This window comes from Passer domesticus, chromosome 2 (assembly GCF_036417665.1).
Source record: "Passer domesticus isolate bPasDom1 chromosome 2, bPasDom1.hap1, whole genome shotgun sequence".
NCBI classification, from domain to species: Eukaryota; Metazoa; Chordata; class Aves; order Passeriformes; family Passeridae; genus Passer; species Passer domesticus.
In genome coordinates, this window is record NC_087475.1 from 29,200,846 (window position 1) to 29,224,533 (window position 23,688).

General features: G+C 40.1%; 1 protein-coding gene across 2 annotated transcripts; it reads left to right on the plus strand.

The window, feature by feature from the left end:
• The first annotated feature begins 18 nt into the window (after positions 1-18).
• On the plus strand, positions 19-23,688 carry FHL2 (four and a half LIM domains 2). 2 transcript variants are annotated; one of them, XM_064407980.1, is made up of 6 exons: positions 19-162; positions 10,232-10,411; positions 17,017-17,191; positions 21,560-21,729; positions 22,389-22,575; positions 23,303-23,688. In XM_064407980.1, the coding sequence occupies exons 2-6, from the start codon at positions 10,256-10,258 to the stop codon at positions 23,452-23,454; spliced, it is 840 nt and encodes a 279-aa protein (XP_064264050.1). In that variant the 5' UTR covers positions 19-162; positions 10,232-10,255; the 3' UTR covers positions 23,455-23,688. The 2 variants fall into 2 exon arrangements, with proteins under 2 accessions (XP_064264050.1, XP_064264049.1); XM_064407979.1 differs by having other exon boundaries at positions 23-162; positions 10,237-10,411.

The following is a 23,688-nucleotide window of genomic DNA, read 5'->3' on the forward strand; positions in this document are numbered from 1 at the left end:
AGGCGCTGACTGCAGAGCCGCTCTTTGCAGGCAGTAGAAAGCCCCGGCTGGCAGCGCAGCCCCGCGCTGCGGGCAGGCCAGCGTGCCCTTTGCGCGTTTGTTAATGGATGTGAGCCCCTGTCCCCGGTCCAGGAGGTGGCATTAACTGCCCGCTACTGCTCTGTAAGTAAATATCCCTTTTTTCCCCTTCCCCCCCGCTAGCCACAGAACACGTCTTTGGAGGTGTCGCTTTGAACAAAGGGTGCAGAGAGGAGGAGAGGGTTGTTTAATGCCCCTGCGGGTTGTTAGGGAAGGATGCGAGGAGAGAGATTGCCGGTCCCCCTCTCTCCTGAGTGCACGGGCAGGGGTGTGAAGAGGACAAAAAAGACGAATTTCTTATCGCAGCAATTACTGCTGCATGTCCGTCAGTAAAGTGACACATCAGCGAGCTGATGAGACGCTGGGTCTTTTCGTGGGTAACTATTTTTAATGACTGTATTGTGCTGCATGTGTAATCCACCGGGGAGGTGATAAAAAGTAGAAGATGGGGTCTTAGATTCCTTACACCTCCGTGCACTCCTGCTGCCGAGCTCAACAAAGGAGCAGTTTGGTACTGTAGCAAGAGCAGATGCACATGAAACAAAGGTAGCCTCTCCTCTTTGCAGCCAAAGAGCGTGGATAGATTGTGTATGGGAAAAACGGGGAGCCATCGGCATTGCATTTCTTCTTTTTATGTGGAGAGAATAAATTAGAATACAAATCCCAATTATGAGCTCTGCAATCCTCTTTTTGTGCTTCTGTCTGTGTGCATGTGTGTGCAGCCACAATAACCCAGTCCTTACTGTATGCTAACGTGGATTTCTCTGTGTATGTAATAAAGGAAATACTAACTTTTGTCTGCATTGATGGCTGTTCCAAACTTTTTACTCCCCCCCAAGGGATCTGGCTTTTATTTAGTTGACCAAATACCTGTACATTCCAGCTTTGCTGAGTACACGAGACAGCAAATGTTATAAAAATATAGATACCAGCAAGTCAGTCTGTGATTGCCACTCCCCTGACTCCAGTCTAGAGGTATATTAACTAAGATTGCTAATTGACATTGAAATTGTCAGGGTCAGTAGCTGTAACATTTATCGATGGTTATGTGTTGTCTTGAATAGGAATTGTTCTAAAAGGGACCAACATTTATCTGTTGGTCCCGTCTATGTTAATTAGATACACAAATTCATCCAAATATGAAAGAATGCTACAATTAAGGTTGTCTCTGGGTTTCTGCTGTGAACCCCATTTTTATCAGTTCATAAATTTATTGGACTCCCAGCTTTCTGTACAAAATCTTCTGTACCTTTTATCAGCCAGATGGTAAACTTTGAACATGATCGCTTCAGGCATTTGGATATGGAATGAAAAAAATCAAACAAACAAACAAAAAAGCATGTGTGTATTTATTTTACAAAAATTTTGGTCTGCTTTGCACACCTGTAGAGATAACTGGGAAAGGATGGATTCTAAAAGTTGCTTTTTCAATAAAACCTGACCAATTCTTGGTGACATATGGAGAATTTTTTTTAAAAGGATATGACTTGCTCTATTGAGAACTCAGTTCCTGACACACCATAGCATTACTATCAAAATCTCACCAGAGCACCAATAAAACTCTTTCACCCTAGCCATAGGGTAAAATAATCTCTAGCTTGTGAACCAACATGTAGTGGAGGTGAGTGGGGCAGCTGAAAAGACATAAAATGATGTTGCTGAGGAATCAGATTTGTAAAAGTTAGCTGGTGTTCCCACCTGACATCTCTAACTAGCACACCTAAGGCTAGGGGGTGGACCAGTTCTTGTGGTCTTTTGAAAATGCCCAAGATGGCAAAAGTGCTGGGACAAAATAGTTATTTTTGGCTCTCACCATTCTGCTGAATGTGCTCCCACAGAAAGCAGCAGTGCTACCTATGCAAGCACCAAATAGTCACTTCCAGGTGGTTTGGATTTACAGGAAAATACTACTAGATTTTGTGAAACCATTGTTATCTCCCAGCAGTGGCTATATTGTGTCAGATATTGTTTGTCCATGTGAAGTTCCTACCACATAGAGCATGTAAGGGTGATTCCCAGCTGAAGAGCTCAGGTACAAATAATCTGTTTCCACTCCTTGGAGAAGTCTAGGGATAGCACTTTCCCTGAAATCACATCTTTCCTGTCCATACAGGCATCAGCCCTGGCTCTCCCAGATGGCACACTTTGCTTTGGAAAAGAGATCAGATAACTCCTCTGATCACACACAACACAGTCTGCCAGGATTCCATCTTTTTTTTGTCAGAAGCCAAAAAAAAGAAAACAACCTCAAAACATTGGTGACAAAGTACAACTCCTACAATTGTAAGGGTTAATGACAGTTACTGCTGCACTGCAAATTCAAGCTTTCATTCCAAAAGAAAAGGATAAGGAGGGCTGCAAAGACCTGTATTCATGAGAGATCCCTGGCTCCATTCTCCAGGGACTGAGCTCTGAGCCTCAGAGCCAAGCAATGTGCTACTTGCTGATGTCCTCACCTCCCTGCCTTGCCCATCTCACAGGGACCAGGATATTCCCAGAGTTAAGGGAAGGTCAGATAAGTGTGAACAACATCAGCCACAAGCAATTTCTGTTGCTGGCCAGCATGCTCACAGTCTTTCAGGGTCCCCAGGGACCATGAACATTCGGGTCTAAGTCTCATCCATGTTTCTCTGATGAGTAAATCTGTCCTGAGCATCTCTGGACAAACTCTGAATGGTGTAGTGTTGTAGGCAATCATCTTTCCTCACTTGGGTACTGCTTCAGAGACTGGGGGAATCTCGTAATTTGCATTTTTAGACTGATTAATTCTAATGGTGTAGTTTTAATATTTAATTTACATATGCACAGTTATTTGTGATGCAGATTCACCACAAGTGAGAGTGTGAAATGGCAGGGTAATGACAGGTTTCATGAAAATAAATCTTGGATACATTGACAGCCACTGAAGCATTAACATTTCTACAATATTAATTAACTATATATAGACAGAATTTGAATATAAACCAGTAGAGGCTTCTCCTAAGGATGAACATCAGAATACTCATGCCAGGTGATAAAGTTAATTTTCTTCCTTTTCACATACCCTTCTATATTATGCTGCATTATATCAACTAGGATGCTGAATAGTTACTGTACATATAATAATAATATGCCATAAGAGGAATGCAGGTGAGCATAACACTGACATAAGCATATTCACCATTCCCTTTCACAGAAAATTCCTGAATTTAAAGGTTCAAATATATCAACCACTGCCGAGAAAGGTCTAAGGTGCCACTCTGATAGTGTGAGTTAGTTCTAGACCCTCAGCAAGCATGAGGGCTCAAAACCCAGCACTGTTTCTTCACCTCATCTTGCATAATAAAAGCAGCAAATTGCATCAAGCCATGAAATACCTGCAGTCATTTACGTAGATGTACTTTGTCGTTGCTCTGAAGCACCCTTGGGATTTAGAGCAGAAGTGTCTTCAGAGACCAGGATCTTGCCTTTGATGAATTCCACCTTTCCATACTATGCCATGCAGCTTTCCATGGTGGATTCAACATCTTCCTTCTTCAGCTGGAAATAATCTTGCCCACAAAAAGATTGCCTATGTCCATGTCATCAGGCTCTCTATGTCTTTGTGCTTTCTTCTGTACTTCTCACACACCAGAGCTACTTTGGCTCAACCTTAGTAGATGTCCTCAGTAGATGTTCTCCAGTCTTAGCCACAACTTCCCCCCAAACTGGGCCTAACTGGCTTCACACAGGTGCAAACTGGTTTGCTAAGATGTGCCCAGCTGAAGAGGTGCCCCCAAGGTTTACATCGCCTCCTTTGTCACGTTTTGGAGGCCACAGGCATGGCAGCTGGGCAGGGAAGTGTGGGAAGCTGTAAGTCGTGCATTAACCAATCCCCCAAACCAGGCGTGCCAATTATCTCAGACACAAGGGGCTTTGTGGTCTCACCTCAGTAGACAGAACCAGAGCCGTGCCGCTAGAGGACAGAACAAAAAACAAAGCACTCTTCTTCCACAGAATCATCCCAGCTTTTCTTCTGTCCTTTCTTTAAAGAGGGAAACACAGGCTATTTGGGACATTGTTCTGGTTTCGTGCCCTGGGTAGTAGTATGCAGGATTTAAAAAATACAGAAAAATTTGGAAACATGACTGCATGGTAGCACCTGGCATTTCTGGGTATTTTCATCTAATTTCACTGAGATTAGCAGTGTTCCTGACAACGAAAGAAAACAATCCTTTTCTGGAAAAACAAACCTTGGTTGGAGTTTAGTGTCTGTAGACATTTAGCTTATACACTACTTTTGCAGGATAGTGCCAGAAATAATAAAAAGCCTTATTAATCTTATTCTATTTTTCTCCACTATAATTTTCTGTTATCTGCTTAAATGCTGTTATTAGAAATATAAATTTTTATGCTTAAGCAGGATCAAGTACTTGACCTTTCGTCTGAACAATCATTTGCTTATTTTGCAATAGAAAGAAGGAGGACAGCAATTTCAAAAGGCTTTAAAATAGAAAATAAAAGCAAGCCTTTCCACTTGAACTGTGGCAGATTTAAGTCATGTTCCATGCTATTTCAACACCCTTCTTTTGTAACTGAATTGTGTGCAGGAATATGGGTAAGACCATAGACCCTCCAGTCATTTCAATATCAGCCTGAGATAAGCATAGAGCTGTGGGGTACAATTTCAAAGTGCCAGTGCTCAGTTCTTCTGTGGCATTTGTAGATACTACTACTGGCTCTTGCTCTACCACTGCTGGAGCAGATCTTTATTGGCTGCCAAACACAATAAACCACACAGAAACCACAAGTGGAGAGTTCCTTCTCCACTGCTATAACTGGGATTACTTTAGCCAGATGCATGAGGAACCTTGCCACACAAGAAACATTTTCTGTTTTTTTTTTTTTGGTTTTTTTTTTTTTTTTTTTTTTTAATTATTATTTATGTTCTGCTAAGAAATACAATCTTACCCAGCACACTATCCACTTTCCAGTGGATGACAGGCTGACTGTGCAATCCAGACAGGAACCAGGTATGCTTTCGTTATCTGCATATGCTAATGCAGTCTGTCTGGTCAGAAAATTGCACTACAGAGATTTTAAAAAACTCTAAAGAAGAGATCAGAATGTTATACCATACACAAAATAAGTCAGCCATTTCCAAGGAAGGTGAGTCCTTGGAAAAATCCAAATGTATTTTTGAAGAATATTGCAAGGTAACTTTATTAAAAAATGAAATTTTTTTTTAATTTAAATAGCTTTTAAAATTTAGCTTTTAAAGGCATAACTGAGATATTTTACTTGAGCTCAATTTTTTATTATTTTATGCTATTATTACTATTATTTTCAAATATTAAACCAATTTTCCTGGCTCTTAATGAAGAGAAAATGGTCATTCCTTATTTTTCTAAAGTAAATTAAAAATAAATAAAATTAGGTTTCCCTCTTTTCCCTTTGGATGGCCTTATGGTCTGGTTTGGAAAGATGCTTAGGTCTTCCAAGAGTGTTTTCCTGTTGCTGCAACAAGATGATAGATAATGAATGTGGTAAGAGCAGCTAAGTTGCAGGAAAAAAAATCACCTCTTGCCAGAAAGACCAGCATAGTTTGAACTGTCAGTTCATGGTTGTGAATAAATCTTTTCATTTTAGCCTTTGGAGCATTAGCATAAATTGTTTCCAAATGCTCTAGACCTGCATGGCTCATGTCACTGGAGTTGCCAGACACAAATCTTCCTTCCTCAGAGGAAGAGAAATAAACAGATAGAAAATTCTCCATGTGTACTGTTCTTCTGGAAAAATAGTCAGGTGGGAGAAATGCCCATACATCTTGGAGGAAGAGCTTCTTTTTCCTGTGCAGGGGCACGGGGAGAGACAACCCCAGCACCACTCACCTAACTCAGTCAACAGCAAGCCCCCCTTTGGCATCTACAGGGGCTTAATTCTGTGTCTCCAGATGCTGTTACAACAAGAGGTCAGAACTTCACTGAGTAAACTAAACAACTCCTACACGGTTTAGATAGTTTCCCTTGGCCTCTTTCTCTCTCCGGTGCGTGTGCATCTGCACCTCTCAGTGCTCAACACCCCCTGTGAAAAGTTGAAATGAGAGATGGACACAACAGCATTTGTTAGGCTTGCAGACGTAGCTGAAGAAGCAGGCAAGGTCTGCTTTTTCAGTAGTCAGTAGTGTCATGGGATGGGGGAACACTGGATAATTTCTTAATGGTATGATGAGCCCTAATATTTATGCAGTAACATGACAAATTTGGGAATTGCTGCCAGTAAAATGAGACTGAGCCAACAGGGAAAGAAGAGGAAAGAAGCATAGATTTTGAGTCAGTCTACTAACTTTTTGTTAATTTTCCTGGCAATTCTTACTTCCTGTGAGACACAGTGTGGGTAGTACTAACATTTGGCATAAGCTGTAGCTTCTCTTTTGGGCAGGCAACAGAAAGCTCTTTTCCTTTTGGAGATGTACTTCTTATGCCTGATGCTGTAGGAGGGAGATTGAATGGCAGAAAAAATCAATTTCTTCATCATTATTATGCTGAGAGCAATCTGAAAAAGCATAGTATAGAATGACCACAGTGATAATATCTAAAGATCTTTAACCACAAAGAGCTGTAATGGTTTAGCCTCTGTCCCACAACACTTTATGGTCAACAAGTATCAAACACAAGAGAAAGAAATAGATCAATGGCAAGGAGGTTGAATTGCAATTTGTGTCCATCCACTGCTGTGCAAGTCTCCTATTTTTGGTTTTTTTGTTTTGTTTTTTTTTTTTCCCTTAAAGTCCAAAACAGTGCATAAAGCCTGCACTAAGCTAAACATGAAGGGATTTTATATAACAGGAATTAATGGGCTGGCAATGTAAAGGACCATGTGTACAAAGTGACAGGCAAAAATATTGCTCAGTATGATTTTACATTTCTTTAATGTAAGACAACAGTGAAATGATTTGTTTGAAATTTCTTCTAGTATTTAGTAGATAGGACCCATTATTACCTCACATTTCATTTTCTCTGGAGCAGAAAAAACCCTGTACAATATGCTCAAAATACCACATAGTAGATCATGAGATTCAGTGCAAGACCTGGATTTAAACAGCCTCGAATTTTGGGATGCTTCAACCTTAATTCCAGTTTACTGAATGAAACCACATGAACCTGAATTCCTAACTTTAAGAGATATTGGATCCAAAATTGGTCCCAGATCCAATAAAAGATTCACATAACTAAAGCCAAAATGCAGACCTTTTCTTTCAGTTTCCCAAATCTCTAGAGTTGTTCCTCAAATCTCATCCAGAGCTGTCCCTGCGTTGTCTTCATAGAGCAGAGTTCATCCCTAAATCTGTTTGAGATGTAGAAATGAGGACTGCCTGTTCCTGCTCAGGGTGAGAGGGACAATCCCCTGGGACAATCTTAGAGCACATTTTCCAAAACTAGATCTCTTTCAGGATAGGAGGGCTATGCCCAGGTATTTTCTGAAATAGTGGCAGCAACTATTAGGTAATTGCTGAGTTATTTTGAATTGTTGAATTATTGCATTATTATATGAATTATTAAATACATCTATTACATGATGCTTGCCTCTGCTCCAGTGAAATGAGCCCAGAAGACAATACAGCACTCAAGAGGGGAAGTCCTATGACAAAGAGACAGGAATGTCCACTTCTAAGGGAACAGTCCTTCTTCCAATCACAAAGCACTTCTATATTTTACATTTAGCAGCTTTTGATAAAATGGTATAAACCTGAAAAGGATTCACACTCTATAGTTTTTGCTTTTACACATCAAGACTGCAGAGAAATTTTTCACTCTTCAGTATCTCACATCTACTTTTAAATCAGGTTTAGAAGGAAATAATTCTGAAGAAGGGTGACAAATGCAAGTTCATAAGTGGTTTCTGCTTACATTCTAACTTATCAACAATGCGCATTGAATGGGCAACAAAATCCTATCATTTGGAAAAGAAATACCTAACATAGGTAAAAAGTACAGATTTCTGTCCTAAATACAGACTATTTGAACAAAAGCTATCACTCCTCTCAGACTTAGTCATACATCCACACATATAACTCAGTGTACCTTTGTCTGACTCCATTCATTTTGCTGAGATTACTCCAGAAGGAAATTAAGTCCTGACTAGCTCTTTCCTGGAAAAGTCCAATACTATTATGTAGGTTAGGGGTGTAAACAGGCTCAAAACAGAGAGGAAAATCCACGATCATCTTTTAAATGTTCTAGTAAAGACTGCAGGTGTACTTCAAGAGAAGACTAACTTGCCAGAAGAAATTGTTAAGGAAATGTCCCTTTGTATTGTCCCTGTTCTCCTGCCTTATACTTCCATTGCTAGCTGCTGCTGCTGGAAATGGGCTACGGGGGAGCTTTGGGTCATTGCACTTCTCTCTCCAGCACATCCTCTTACTTTCTGTCTTCTTATCAGTCCTAAGAGCCTCTCTACTCCTTAAGGACAAAGAGCACCTACATACTCCCAGTTTCCCTCTGGGATTAGAAAGTTAATTAGTTCCTAGTCTGTTTTGAAGGCCAAAGCAGTTGTACTGTTAGTCCTGGGTTGTCAGAAGCACAGATGACCAGCTGCCAGGATCTGCGCTTCCTCCAAGCACATTTTGGGGTCTGCTAGTTTGTCTCTCTTCTTTAGTAGTTACTTGGAATTCATAAGACTTTTCTGCAGTTGAGACATCACTTACCTACCTCACACATGTGAAAGCACTCACACCTCAGTCTGTGCTAGTCACCACAAATTGACCATTTAAAAATAAATTTTTTCCATTCAGCCAGCCCTAAAACCTTAATCACATCCCAGCTAGACAGAATGAAAGATAATAATAAAAACTGAAATCCTGGAGGAGAACTCAGGATTTCAGAAAGCCCTATGGGTGGCTCCCACTGCCAAAGAGAGAGGACAAACTCCAGAAATCAGCAACCTGTGCCAAGAACACTAAGCAAGTAACATTTTGTTTAAAACTGAGAGCTGAAGTTGGCAAAATGACTGCAGATGCTGTAAATGTCACTTGTGCATGAAAGACAGAGGTAGCCACTTAAGCTATTAGTACTCAAAACATTTAAGGATTTATAGATCAGATGTGCCTTAAAGAGGAGATGCAGCCTGGCAGGCAGTTAAGATCATGCAGTCCAGGTGGCATGTACTTTCTGCTTGGGAAATTCTCTTTCCTAAGCAGGCAGCTATGCCCTGCTCCAGCTGTACCCTCCAAACAGATTTCAGGTGCAGCACATGCTGCAAGCCTCAGGTTAAGAAAGAAGGTAATGACTGTAATGAAACCCAAAATAAATTGTCCCAGGCAATAATAAATATTCATCAAAGGCATTTGTGTCATCTTTGCTTGTGTGTGCATCCAGAAAATTATAGAGATGTAACAAAACTTGAGGAGCAAACATCAATTGCGCCTAATTCAGACAAGCTGAAACATCATATACAGTTTCTTCTACTTGATTTTCCCCTTCCATAATAATTTTTTTTACATATTTCTGAGCCAGAGCACCCAGGAGCCAGCTCCCATTTGTATCCCAATACACTTCAGCTAATGGAGAACTTCTTCAGGTGCATCAGAGGAGATTCAGATACACAGTCACTGATCCTACACCTTCCACCCCCACAGTCCCATGCACAAGCAGAGAGGGAGGGTTGGTGTCTGCCTGTGGGGGAACGATTGCCAGACACTGGCCTACTGAGAATGTAGAGAAGGAAGGTGCAGAAGCACATAACTGTGGTGCCTGATAGTCTGTGCACGACTGAAGTCTGCTAGCAACATAAACCTTTCTCTTGCCTTATCCAGATGTTGCTTCTGAAGACTAGCTGGCTCATCCTCTTAATGGACTTGACTCCCTCCATCTCCTAGAGAAACACCTTCTTGTTGCAGACCTATAGGTCAAATTCCATTTACAAATTCCTTGAGAATTCTTCGCACTTGGGGTTTAATCCTTCCTCTCATCTGTAGCACTAGGTCTGGCCAAAGATGGATCAGCAGATGGCTAATTTAGATGGCTGCACTGCATAATTTATAGCCCAGTTTTTTCCTATTGTGTTCATTTATTTGACTGAAAGTCGGATTAAAACTGAGTTACAATGTGAAAAACAAGAACTGATAAAATTTTGTGGGGGGATTGGGTCAAGTATAGCTCACTCTGACGTGTGCCTGTTCCCGTCTTTGTGGCAGGATAGCTGGACTCCAGACACCAATATGACTGAGCGCTTTGATTGCCACTACTGCAAAGAATCTCTGTTTGGTAAGAAGTACATCCTGAAGGAGGATAGCCCCTACTGTGTGGAATGTTATGAAAACCTTTATTCCAACACCTGTGAGGAATGCAAAAAACCTATTGGCGCTGACTGCAAGGTATGTCAGGTTTGTGTCTTGTTACAGAAATCTTGAGGGAGCAGCGTGGATACAGAGCTCTGAGATCTGGAAGGATCCAGTCTAACAGCTACACAGGGGTTTCTTTTGATGGGAGAGCATGTTTTCTGGACCCCTGTATCTGTTTTGTATCATTTCACTTGGCAAACCCTTCTTGACCCGGCATGGTAATAGAAGTGCACTCCTGTAAAGCACAGAATGATCCAATGCTCTGATGTAAGAAATTCTTTCTAGCTAATTGTGTGAGCCTTTCCTCAGGGCCAGCTGGGATCTGAAAGAGCGACAGAAGCTGGTTGTGCCTACTTTTGGGTCAGAGGGAGCTGAGCCACTGCTGGCTTTGCAGTGACCACACTTCTGTGGTCACCAAGAGACACACACTCAAGGTGCTAACTTGGAGGTCACAGAAATCCAGCTTATGCTGACTCAAGCAATAAATCAGATAGAGTTAGAAAAATTAACCTTTTAAATACAGAATTATGATAGTGGAGTCTAATTAAAGAAGGGGATGGACAGAGCAGAGGCCTTGCTCACTTGAGTTATGCACTGCTATAACACAATGCCAGGAAGCACCTGCCTGCTACAGGTTAGTTGTGACCACCTGTATTTCTTTGAAATTAATTAAAACAACTGGAGTTCATGCCAGTTTCAACCTGCCTGACAGAGGACAGAGGTGAAGTGTCTGTTACACAGCTACCAACAGACTTCATCCGATATACATCCTCCTCACAAAAAATTGGCCTGTTCAAAGTTGGGCAAGATCTCCACTGCCAGAATAAGATTGCAGTAGAACTGCAATTTGTATTGCACGGCCACAGGATTCTTCACTGACCCAAGGAGATCTGATTTTTGATTTCCCACTGCTGATCCATACCTCTACGAAGATAAACTAATTCCCATTAGTGATACTGCCACCCAATCACTAGTTCAGAGACATAAAAATATATGCTTACTCGGATTGGAAAAAATAAATGTCTCATACCTTTCAAATTGATCTACAACACCCTATTGGCAAATCAGTAGGAAAGTCCCTTTCAGAAGCCTTAAAAAGGTAAAAATTTTTCACTACCAAGACAGGAAACTGGCAATAATCTGTAAGAAGGTATAAAATTGCCAGCTTTCCTACAGCTCATAAATATTCAGGTTAGAGATGAGATACAGCTGGCCTGGCCTGACCTGAAAAAGCAAAATATTCCTGCCTTGTTCCAGAATGTGCTTTTGTTTTAAGGTCTCTTTCTAATCCCCTGAGAAGATATTTCCATGTGTTGATAGTCAGGAATTTAAAAACTTGGACCAGCTTCAACAAATCTTGGTCAAAGTATTCAGGAATTAATCGGGCTGAACTTTTCAACCCAGATTTATGTATTTAGGGAGTGTGGGTGTTACCCGATATACTGCTTTTCTTTACTTTTAAGTGAAGCACACTCTAATAACAGATAGAAAAAAAAGAAAAAACCCAAACTGTCTGCAATCTAAGAATATTTTATCTGTGTAAGAACCAGAACTATATGGAAAATACAGCTAAGAGATAGTAAATAAAGATTTCTTAAAGAGCTATAAAGCGTGCCAAATACAAACATGTCCTTTTTTTGTTTCTGTGACTGCTGTTTGTGCCTGTTCATACTTTATGCTGTAGCTTTTGAAGCTGTTGAGCAATTTTAGCAAATTCTCATAGATGGATAAAAGTTAAAACTTAAACTCCTGCAAGTTTTTTGAAAAAAAAAAACCCATGTTTGGGTAGAAAAAGAGATTCTATGAATGCTCTCACTGAGAAGAAAACTAGAGTAGTTTTCCAATGACAGTAATTGACACTAGAAAACACATTTGAGAGAGCCCTTACAAGTGCCTCAGCCACAAGATAAGTTTCAGATGAAGTGTGTGCACTGTGGCTGAGCATAATTCAGCCATGAAACAGTCACAAAAAATCAGGCTTTTCCTCATTAAATGTATGAATATATAGGTATATAAATACATAAGAAATACACACACACACACATATATGCATTTTTACATAAATCTTTTTACACATAGCATTTACTTTTTCACCTGAACAAAGAAAATAAATTATACCATGTTTGGGAATGAAACCACTGTGTTTACTGCATGTACAAAATGGACTCCAATTTGTTTGTATGCTTGACATAAACTAAAATTGTAAAATTTGGAATAAAAAATACAATGAAGTGTCATGAGAAAAGGTCACATCCAGGCCTCTGCATCTGGCAGCAGTGTCCACACTTACATCCACATTACACCTGGAAAGTCCCACAAAGTTCTCACATCAGATTTTCCTTCACAAGTCCCTTCTTGGTCACCATTATTTCTCTTCACTAAGAAAAGATGCACTGAAAACCAGATGCTCTTAATTTCCTTCTTTCACACCCTCCCAATTACAATCAAACTTCCTATTAGTGACATGATTACACCAAAGTGAAACCACAGGTGCTGAGGAGACTTGTAATACTCAAATTCTGATGGCACTGGACTCTGAGAGGATGAAATTGATGCTGCATTTTCACATTGTGTGTTAACTATAGCACAGAGAGCCCACAAACCAACAATGCTGTAGAGAAACTTACCTTGAATTCAGATCAGGGGAGACATTTCTTCACTATCTTTCTATGTTTTAAGGTAGTTTATGGATAACTGTGAACTTAACTGAGTAATAACTAATTTGTCCCTTATTTTAAAAGAGCAAGTCTTTGCCACCAGAAAATCCCAGAATGACAGCATATGTCTGAATGACACCTTTGGGCATAAGCCATTTTATTAACTGCAAACTCTTCTAGCTGATGCTTACAAAACTTTCACAGACAAATTAAAAGCTTCATATATTGACTGGCAGGAGGCACCAGCAGGCAGTGTGAAAACACAATGCCATTTCTCTCACACCTATTACACATTATCCTTATGCCAACAGGTTATGGGAGAAATTTACTTTTTCTAGAAAAAAAAATGGCATTTTATTGGCTAAGTTCCTGGTGAATGCTGACCACACCTACAGTTTCATGCTTATTTCTGGAAATCCATACATCTTGCACCCATTTGTTTAAGTGCTGGAGGGTTACTTTTGGTTGACTTTGGCTTTTTTAATACTTTCCTTGCAGATCCTATGGTATGGAAAGCATTGCAAATACAGGAAATACCTACGGTAATCTGGTGTTTAATGCAGTCCACAAGTTGGCCTTGGCAGGCAGAAGGGAATGAAAACTCCCTCTGTGAAATGTGCAAATTAAATTATGAGCGGATTGTGAGATACAGCTACTGTGTCAGCACGTGGGCCAAAAATGGCTCAAAAGGATCATTCTCACACATGAACTAAACAAAAAATAAAACCTCCAGTAATGAGGATCAGGAAAGAGAAAAAATAATTATTTTTCTTGTTTTTAATATTTAAACCCTGTCCCAACATGCAACACTTTTTCAGCTCATTATTGAATCTCAGGCTACTTCTTGTAAAGTGAAATGGTAAAAGAGGCGAATACCTTAATATCTTCTCATACATGTAAGGGGCTGAGTACAGCACAATATCACCTGTTTTTACCTTTTCTCAACATACATTTATAGGTGTCTAACACGCCAGTCTAACATGCTTAAGTGTTTTGCTACAGGGTATGTGTAGCTAAAATCTGTGCAGCATTTAGTTGGTGTAGCCCTTTTCCTACATTCAACCTTCTGAAAAGAACATTGTGGTAAAAAAAGCCATGAACAACGTATACAATTACTGTTCTCTAATCTTCTTCCTACTGGGTCCCTGTTGTAACCCAGAGAAGCTGAAACCCTGTTGTTCAAGAGAAATGGTACTGCATGATGGCTTCAGTTTGCTTAGACTTAAAAAGCCTGAGGAGAAGACAATATAAATGCAGGGTTTGAGGAGCCCAAGCTTAACCCAATTAACTGCTAACCCTAGTCTAAGGGGGTCTTCTGGGATTTTTTTTAAAAAGCACACTTTTCTAAGTCACTTGCAGTTCTACCCTAGAGGCCAAATAAACCATGCTGGAGCAAAACTGTACAGAGCTGTGGAGAATCTGTAAGACTTGATCTTGCCAGTGTTAATAGTTCTCTTGTCAAAGTTTTCTTTGTGGGTGTCATAATGAAAATGAGTGAAAATACAACAGGAATTAATTGTATATCACTTTTACCTTCTGCTGGAACAGATTTATTTAGGTTAAATTCAGCTAGCATAAACTAGAATTCACATGCCTAGACTAAATCTGATGTTCTTTCAGCTTAACAGAGGAGCAGCCTGACATTCAGACAGCTTTAAGTCAGGTTTTGCTCATGCTTTTCCAGTGTAGAATTTGCTCCAGATCAATGCATCCACAGCTTATGAACAAGTCAAAGGCTCCAATAATATATACAACATGCTGAAATAGACCAAACCTCCTTTTCAGTTACCTAAGAACACTCATGATAGATAAATGGTTTCATCAGTACCTTGGACTTCCTTGCTTTCAGATGTGACAGATTCAGAGAGAGAAAGCAATATCCATTTCATCAGTCTAATATTCTGCTCTCAAAGTCAGACACCTTAGACTCGCTCTACATTCAATGTAGAGTTATGGCAATCCAGAGTAGCTAAAGATTATTCATCCACTTCTTATCTTGGGTACTTTTTCTTGTAGTTTTGCTTCATGATTTCATCATTATGAAATATCTGCTACTGTCACCTACCCAACTACTGCCTATAAAATCTTGCCATCATAACTGACTCAGGGATCAAATCTCTCATCTTTGACACCTGATCTTTGTCTTCATTACTCCTCTTCTAAAAGGCATGCACCATCTCCAGGGTATCATTTCATTGATAAAATAAGCATTCATCACCACACAATTTTGGATATTAAAAAATAGCTTGCTGAAAATTGCAAAACCAGGAAATGGCAGTTAGTGAGGAAAAATAATTGAATACATCTTGTTACAAGAGAAAGATCAGATCTGTTGTTCTACTTTCTAAAAGTCAAATTTCAGTTATTTTGGAAAGCACTGTATATTGTATTTTCTGTTGAAAATACAATATGAGACCAGATTTAGGCTATTAGACTTCTCCCAAAGAGAAGGAAAAAAATGTAAGTAACTTCCAAAGAAGATTGTTTTGCATTTGCTATTAGAAAAGATTAAAATATTACAGTCAGAAATTTGTGTTGTTTCAAAAGAATTTAGCTGAAATGAATAGATGAGCTGAATAAACAACTGTCTGAAAGCTGTGAAGTAAAAGTCTTAGATATTCTACCACAGAGTGCAATCTCAGAGATGAAAATTGTTACTCACAATGATTGAAAAATTTAGGTGAGTAGCACAGATGTCCAAACAGAAATGTTTAATTGCATAGTCAAATTTGGACAGAAATTACTAAAGTTTAACAAGCTACCACATATCAGCTGAGCTAGATGAAACTATTTCAGTGTTTCCAGCTAGCTGTTTATGAGAACAAGGCTCCCAAAGACAAACTGTTATTTTAGGTTAACCTAAATCTGTGGTATCTTGCTCTGGCCTAAGATTGCACATTTGGAGTTACCTGTGACTGCACTGGCTGATATAGTACAGCTTATGCCAGATCAGGTATGAACCCTCTCTGATGCTTCACACAACTGCAGAATTGGAATTCATTATTCTACCCCTCGCTCTTTTCCTTCAGTTAACCCAATTAGTTTAGAGTCTGCAATAAATACACAGTAGATCTTGAGCTAGAACCTGAGAACTTATTTCAGCAGAACTTTCATACTCTGTCTTCATGACAATTCTAGCCTTTCACACTCCCAACCCAAACCAGAGCCTCTATATTTTGGGGTAGACACCACTTCTTGTAATCATCTTATGATCTATTTTGTTTGAAGTCCAAAGACACTGTTTAAGTGTTACATATAGAGGCCACCTTAATTTAAATTTTAAAAAGCACAATCCACAGTTTAGGTCACAATTTTGAGAAGGACTGTTTCTTTTAAATAATAAAAGGAACCAGTGTGAAGAGTATTTTAAATGCTAACTTGCCCACACTATCCCTTGGCCAGTACTCTGGATCACATGATGTAGGTACAATGTGGTCTTGCATCTTTCAGTACAATCCATATCTGAAATATAGGTAAACCAAAGTACAAGAGTCAATAAAAAATTGTTGCAGTGGAAAAAACCCAAATTATATCAGACTCATTCCAGTCATGGTCTGTCAAAAAATACCAGAATGCAATTGGGAAAAATATTTCTGTTCAGGAGTAAATATCTGTGAAATGAACTAGAAATCAGCAATAGATAAGGCAAATAGGGGAAGTCTATCATACCTATCACATTAACAAGTTTTAATCCAACTCAAAAGCGGGGCTTTATTCTCAAAGGAAACACCTAAGTGAAATTAGCTGCTCCTCTGTCACAAACTAAAAGGGTTATCTTGAACAGAAAAAGCATTGGTAGTTGTCGTGAGCTGCTCTTGGTTATCGAAGCAAAATAAGTTCACCTTTGCCAGAACATTTTGTTTTCCTCAAAGCAGCCCCAGCTCCTGGCTGGAGTTCAGATTTGGATGTGTTTGCATTCTCTGAGCTTCCAGTTGTGCAAACTATTCATTCCACTTATTCTGTGGTTTTGGATTTCTACAGGATCTGTCTTATAAGGACCGCCACTGGCATGAAACCTGCTTCCACTGCTTCCAGTGCAAGAATTCCTTGGTGGACAAACCTTTTGCTGCAAAAGAGGAACATCTCCTTTGTACTGACTGCTACTCCAATGAATACTCTTCCAAATGTAATGAGTGCAAGAAGACTATTATGCCAGGTTAGGATGCTCACTTTTTGGACTAAATATCAATCTCAAACTCAGCAATATTTGTGAGAAATGTTTCTCCTTGACTATCTCTATCAGGTCATGCTGAACTATGTAAAAAACTGGTGATAGTGCATTCTAGGCCACATCCATGACCAGAACATGTAATGGCCATAATGTCTCATGGAAGAACTTTCATTCATGTGAAAATTTTGTCTAATTACTCAAAATTTAGCTTCTCTCAGACAGATGAAAAATTGGTCAAAGTGCCTCTGAGGTCTTTCTTGAGCACAAAGATATGAAGGAACAGGAAAGAGCTTTTCTCTTTTTTAGCATGAAACATGAGGTTATAGTAATAATTGCTAAAACCTGGTCTTCTTACAATACTGTAGCATTCTGTGAAGATTTGAGGGTTTTAATGTTGAAGTGCTCTCAGTGCAGAAACAAAATATTAAAAGGCAGTTTGAAGAATCCTCATATAGTCTCCGTCATGATTACTAGTTACTTTGTCAGCTGGTTCTGACATTGGTCATCTCAGATAATAAGAGGAAACCACAACATTTTGCTCCTAGGGTGTAAAAATGAAGGCTTGATGATGAAATAGAGCAACAATATTTACAAGCAGACTATTCTATCTATTCCAAGTTTAAATATCTCCTACTATCCCCATGTGCACCCATTTTGCTGACACAGAAATAAAACCAGACATGCTTGGGAATAGCCAGTGCTAGTTTTGAAGCTGGAACTACATGACACAGGAAGTCCATTCACATCCCAGAAAGCTACTTGTATCCTGGGCTGCATCCAAAGCAGCGTGGGCAGCAGGTCAAGGGAGGTGATTCTGCCCCTTAACTTTGCTGTTGAGAGATCCCACCTGGAGTGCTGCATCCAGCTTTGGGAACATAAGAAGAACATGGAACTGTTGGAGGGGGTCCAGAGGAGGGCCACAAAGAGGGCTGAAACACTTTGCTTATAAAGACAATCTGAGACAGCTGGGGTTGTTCAGCCTGGAGAAACCTGGGGAAACCTGTTTGCAGCCTTTTAGTACTGAAAGGGGACCTGTAACAAAGATGGGGACAAACTTTTCAGCAGGGCCTGTTGCAATAGAATAAAGTGTAACTTTTAAAGTAAAAGAGGGTTGATTTAAAATAGTATAAGGACAAGTTTTCTACAATGAGGGGGTAAGGCAAAACACTGAAACAGGTTGCCTAGAGAAGTGGTGAATTCCCCATGCCTGGAAAAATTCAAGCTCAGTTTGGATGGGGCTCTGAGCAACCTGATCAAGTTGAAGATGTCCCTGCTTACTGCAAGGGCTTGGACCAGATGATCTTTAAATGTTTCTTTCAACCAAAATGTTCTATGAATCTAAGATTCTATAATGTTATGTGTATATATTTTTAGTACTGCTCATCAGATTCATTGCCATTATCAGTGATTTACTTTAGTGGATCTTTTTGTCTATTATGCCAGCTATACAATGATATTTAGTAATGGAGGCTGGATTCAGTGTTATAGAATCCCTGCTTCTCTTATAACCAGAAGACAAATTAATTTTTGTAAGCTTTATAACTACCTGCTGGTCTCTAGCTGCTTACCCAAGATAGCTCAGATGTCACCGCACTGGAAGAGCAGTACACTCACCATGTTTTTCTACTTACACAGCATACTGTGGTAGTACAGCAGCTACAGCAGAGGAGGATGATACTTTATCACTCTTTCTGTAAACATCTTTTTCCTAATATCCAACCTATATTTCCCTTGGTGCAGCTTAAGGCTGTGTCCTCTCATTCTGTCAGCTGCTGCCTGGAGAAAGAGACCAACCCCCACCTGAGCACAGCCACCTTTCAGGGAGTTGCAGGGAGTGATAAGGTCACCCCTGAGTCTCCTTTCCTCCAGGCTAAACACCCCCAGCTCCCTCAGTAGTTCCTCACAGGGTTTGTGTTCCCGGCCCCTCTCCAGCCTCGTTGCCTCCTCTGGATGTGCTCCAGCATCTCAAGGCCCTTCCCAAACTGAGGGGCCAGAACTGGACACAGCACTCGAGGTGTGGCCTCACCAGTGCCCAGTACAGGGGAAGGAGGGTGACCTCCCTGCTCCTGCTGGCCACACTGTTCCTGATCCAGGTCAGGATGCTTTTGGCCTTCCTGGCCACCAGGGCACACTGCTGGCTCATGTTCAGCTGCTGTCACCAGCACCCCCAGGTCCCTTTCTGCCTGGGCACTGCCCAGCCACAGCATCCCCAGCCACAGCATCCCTGTAACACTGCAGGGGGTTATTGTGGCCAAAATGCAGGACTCAGCACTTGGACTTACTCACCTTCATCCTATTGGACTCTGCCCATCCATCCAACCATTCCAGGTCTCTCTGCAGAGCCCTCCTACCTTCCAAAAGATCGACACATGCTCCCAGCTTAGTGTCATCTGCAAATTTACCAGTGAAAGACTCAATCCCTCATCCATGTCGTCAATAAAAATATTGAACAGAGCTGGCCCCAGCACAGAGCCCTGAGGAACACCACTGGTGGCTGGCCCCAGCTGGATGCAGCCTCATTCACCAGCACTCTCTGGGCACAGCATCCAGCCCGTTCAGAGCCCAGCACAGAGTGCTCCTGTCCAAGCTGTGGAAGCTTTACCATGAGGTGCCCATTTAAATGATTACAAGCTTGTTCTTTCAGTCCTTCTGCAAACCCAACTCACACTGACTTCAGTCTAGCAGCTAACAAAACAGGGTTCTGCCTGCTTTGAGTTTCAATGACAACACCATCCCAAAGAGAGCACAGCTGCAAATGTAAAAATTAAATTCTAGATTATTAAAAAAAAATATCCACATCTTCTTTCTCCAGATTGTTATTCTTTCAAGGACTGATTTATTTGCTCCTTGACATGATATAGGAAGTTACTAGCATAGAGACGGCTTAATTCTTAGAAGATGTCTGTTAATAAGATGGAACAAAAATATTCAAGAATGTAAGCATCAGAAAGATAATTAACAGTTCACTTACTATTGATGCAAGTCAATTTTAAAAAAAACAAACAACCACCAAATAAATCCTGAAGTATGCCTCTCAGCAGAATTTAATGAGATCATAAAAGAAGAAAAATATGCAACTAGTAAACAAAGATGAATTAATGCTTGAGAAGGGGGAAAATGGTTAAACTTCACCCTGCAGTAATAGAGGCAGAGAGAATTGGCATCAAAGGCATTAGTGTGGTTCTTCATCATTAGCCAACTCGATCAGCTTGTCAGTCTTCCAAGTATTTGACTTCATGTTTGTTGTTACAGGCTCCAAGAGTGATACAGAACTGTAGGAACAACATTTATTTGTTTACCCTTCTGGCCAGTATCAAATATTGTGACTCAGACTGGTAAATAGGAAATCATACTGTGTGCAAATAAATTTATCTGTATAATCGGGCATCTCCAATTTCCTGGAAGGGCTCAGAGTCCACCTGCCATACAGTGGACTGAATCTGCAAAGAACACTATCTGAACCCTAAAACTTTGTTCTAGAGAAATGCATTTATTTCCTAGATACCATTCCACTTTTCTGCTTTTCAATAAAGGATTGTTTAAATTCCACGTTTCAACAATATTTTTAATTCAACTGAAAACAGAAACCTTTTTTCTCACTGAAAGGTTCAAAAGACAGAAAAACATTTAGGATAGGTTCTCTTGAGCTGGAAACAATTGCAAACTTATAATACACCTAAAAGAGAACAAGAAAAAGACCCCTGAGCAGATATGAAATAATCCTTTGTCTCAGACAGAGTCTGTATTCCATTGGGAAAAGGAGGCAAGGTACTTGCCAGGAATTGCATGTCCCATCCTTGACAGTGTTCAAAGCCAGATTGGATCAGGCCTTGAGAACCTGGTCTAGTGAGAGGTGTCCTTGTCCATGGCAGGGAGTTTAAAATTAGCTGATCTTTAAGGTGTATTTCAGCCCAAATCATTCTAGAGCCTGTAATTAACCAGGTACCTTGTTGCTATTTGTAAAAAGTACAAAACAGATGTGGAATGGATGAGGTCAGTCTTTAATGAGGAATGGCCTGACCTCCACTCAGCACTAACAGCAGCTTATGTTGGTGTCTGTCCAATTTCCTTGAATCTTCCTGTGCATTGGAATTCATTCTTTGCTTAATAATACCAGAAAAAGCTGTTCTACACTGTAGCTATTTGCAATAAACATTTCTCTTCTTTGCAGAAGAGATCTCCAAAAAACCTAAAATGGTACCAAATGTCATGCAAAGCTGGTAGGAACATTAAATAGCCTCTAGCTCACAGCTGCAATGCTTCTTGACTGACAGACAGCTGCCAGGCAAACCAGAGCTACGAACTGCATCCATCTCATCCAGAAGTTCACTTGATGCTCTGGTCTCATTACAGGTACTCGGAAGATGGAATACAAGGGCAACAGCTGGCACGAGACCTGCTTTATCTGCTACCGCTGCCAACAGCCTATTGGGACAAAGAGCTTCATCCCTAAGGACAATCAAAACTTTTGTGTACCCTGCTATGAAAAGCAGTTTGCCATGCAATGCGTCCAGTGCAAGAAGGTAGTGCTCTTATTTTGCTTATGTGAAACTTAAGGGATTGAAGTCCATCCTATTTTATATCCAAGTAGGCAGAATATCTCATTTTTGTATGTGTAAAAAGATTAAAAATTAACTGGTTTTGAGATTATATAATTTCAGTTCCACTTACTTGTAAGAGAAAACTCCCCGACAAAGTCTGGAGAAGCAGAAAGTAAATACTTCATCTAAAATATGAAATAAACCAGTCTTTCCCAAAGAAAGTAACAGGGAAATTGGAACACATCAAGTAATTCCTCCACCATCAAGTAATTCCTCCACATGAAGAAATGGACAGGGGAAGGAACAGTGATGAGACAAACTCTGGTACATGCATATGAAAAGCAACATACAAAGAGCAGCTTGAAAAACAGAGTACAATTGAGTGTGATATTTTACAATATATGCAGAATAAAGTACTTTTAGCATGGGAGTTCTTTTTATAAATAAGGAAATTACAATAAAGCACTGGCATGATTTTCTCAAGGTCAACTCCAAGCAAAATTACAATCTTGCTGTTGCTAAGCCTTCTTCCCATCCTGCCACCCACAAAAATCTCAACAACCTTCCTCTTTACCAAATCAAAACACAAACTTGCCACTCTTAAGAAAACATTTTCTCGTCTTTTTTGATTCCTAAAACAGGCTATCACCACAGGAGGCGTTACCTACCGTGAGCAGCCATGGCACAAGGAGTGCTTCGTGTGTACTGCATGCAAGAAGCAGTTGTCTGGACAGCGCTTTACCTCCAGGGATGAGTTTGCATACTGCTTGAGCTGCTTCTGCAACCTCTATGCCAAAAAGTGTGCTGGATGCACAAACCCAATCAGTGGTAGGTCTCTCATGGCTGGTGCATTTACATTTTGTAGCTGTTTTGTGTTTTGAGCTGCTACTAAAGGCAAAACTAAACAAAAAGTTTGACCTAGTAGAAGAGATGCCCAACTAAATCTTTTCGTGGAACTCCAGCTAGTAATTTTTTAGGTTAAGCAAAAGACAATTACTACTAAGAGACATTTTCCTCTTTTTTTTTTTTGTACAACTTCACCTGATGATAACTGCCATAGCCTCAAACTCTGGAATGCTTTTTTACTAACCTGTTTCTTTTCCTGAGGCATTCTTCCTTCAGAGCTATGAATCAAGTCATGACACATGACAGACTTCTTTTTTAATTATCTAAATGCACCTCTACAAAACATAAATTATCATACTCAGGCACCATAAAACATTCTTAAAAAACTACCAGAATTCTGTTCAGAGGCAGGTGATTTGCTTTTCTTCTGCTGCATGTTGCAGAGCCATCCCTTGGAAGTTCATTTCTGACATTATCACTAGGGATAACAGCTTTGCTCATTAACTTTACTGAAAGCAGCAGAAGTATTTGAGGATGAAAATATTAGTCACTACAGAATAAGGGTGGCAAAATTAGCACAGCAACAAACAGATTTGCCACAATGACATTTTTTCACTGCTGTATATCAGATGTCCATGTCAGTCTGCATGACCTGATGGCTGACCTGCTATTGTTTTCTTGTAACAGAACGATTTTGCTTTTCAAACAGGACTCGGAGGAACCAAGTACATCTCTTTTGAAGAACGGCAGTGGCATAATGATTGCTTTAACTGTAAGAAGTGCTCCCTTTCACTGGTGGGTCGTGGCTTCCTCACAGAAAGGGATGACATCCTTTGCCCTGAATGTGGAAAGGATATTTAAAGCTCAAACTAAGAGGTGAGGAAGAAGGAAGGAGAGCCGTGCTCGCAATATATAGTTTGAAACACATGGATGTTCAGAGCTAGCTTTGCCACTCTGTGTCTCACTGTACTATTAACATTTCTTAACCTTCTTGTTTATACTCTCCAAATCTGGAGGGAAAACAGCTTGAGAATCTCTAATAGCAGTGTCAGTGTTTAAGATTTCTACCAATAACAAAAACTCATGCAAAACCCA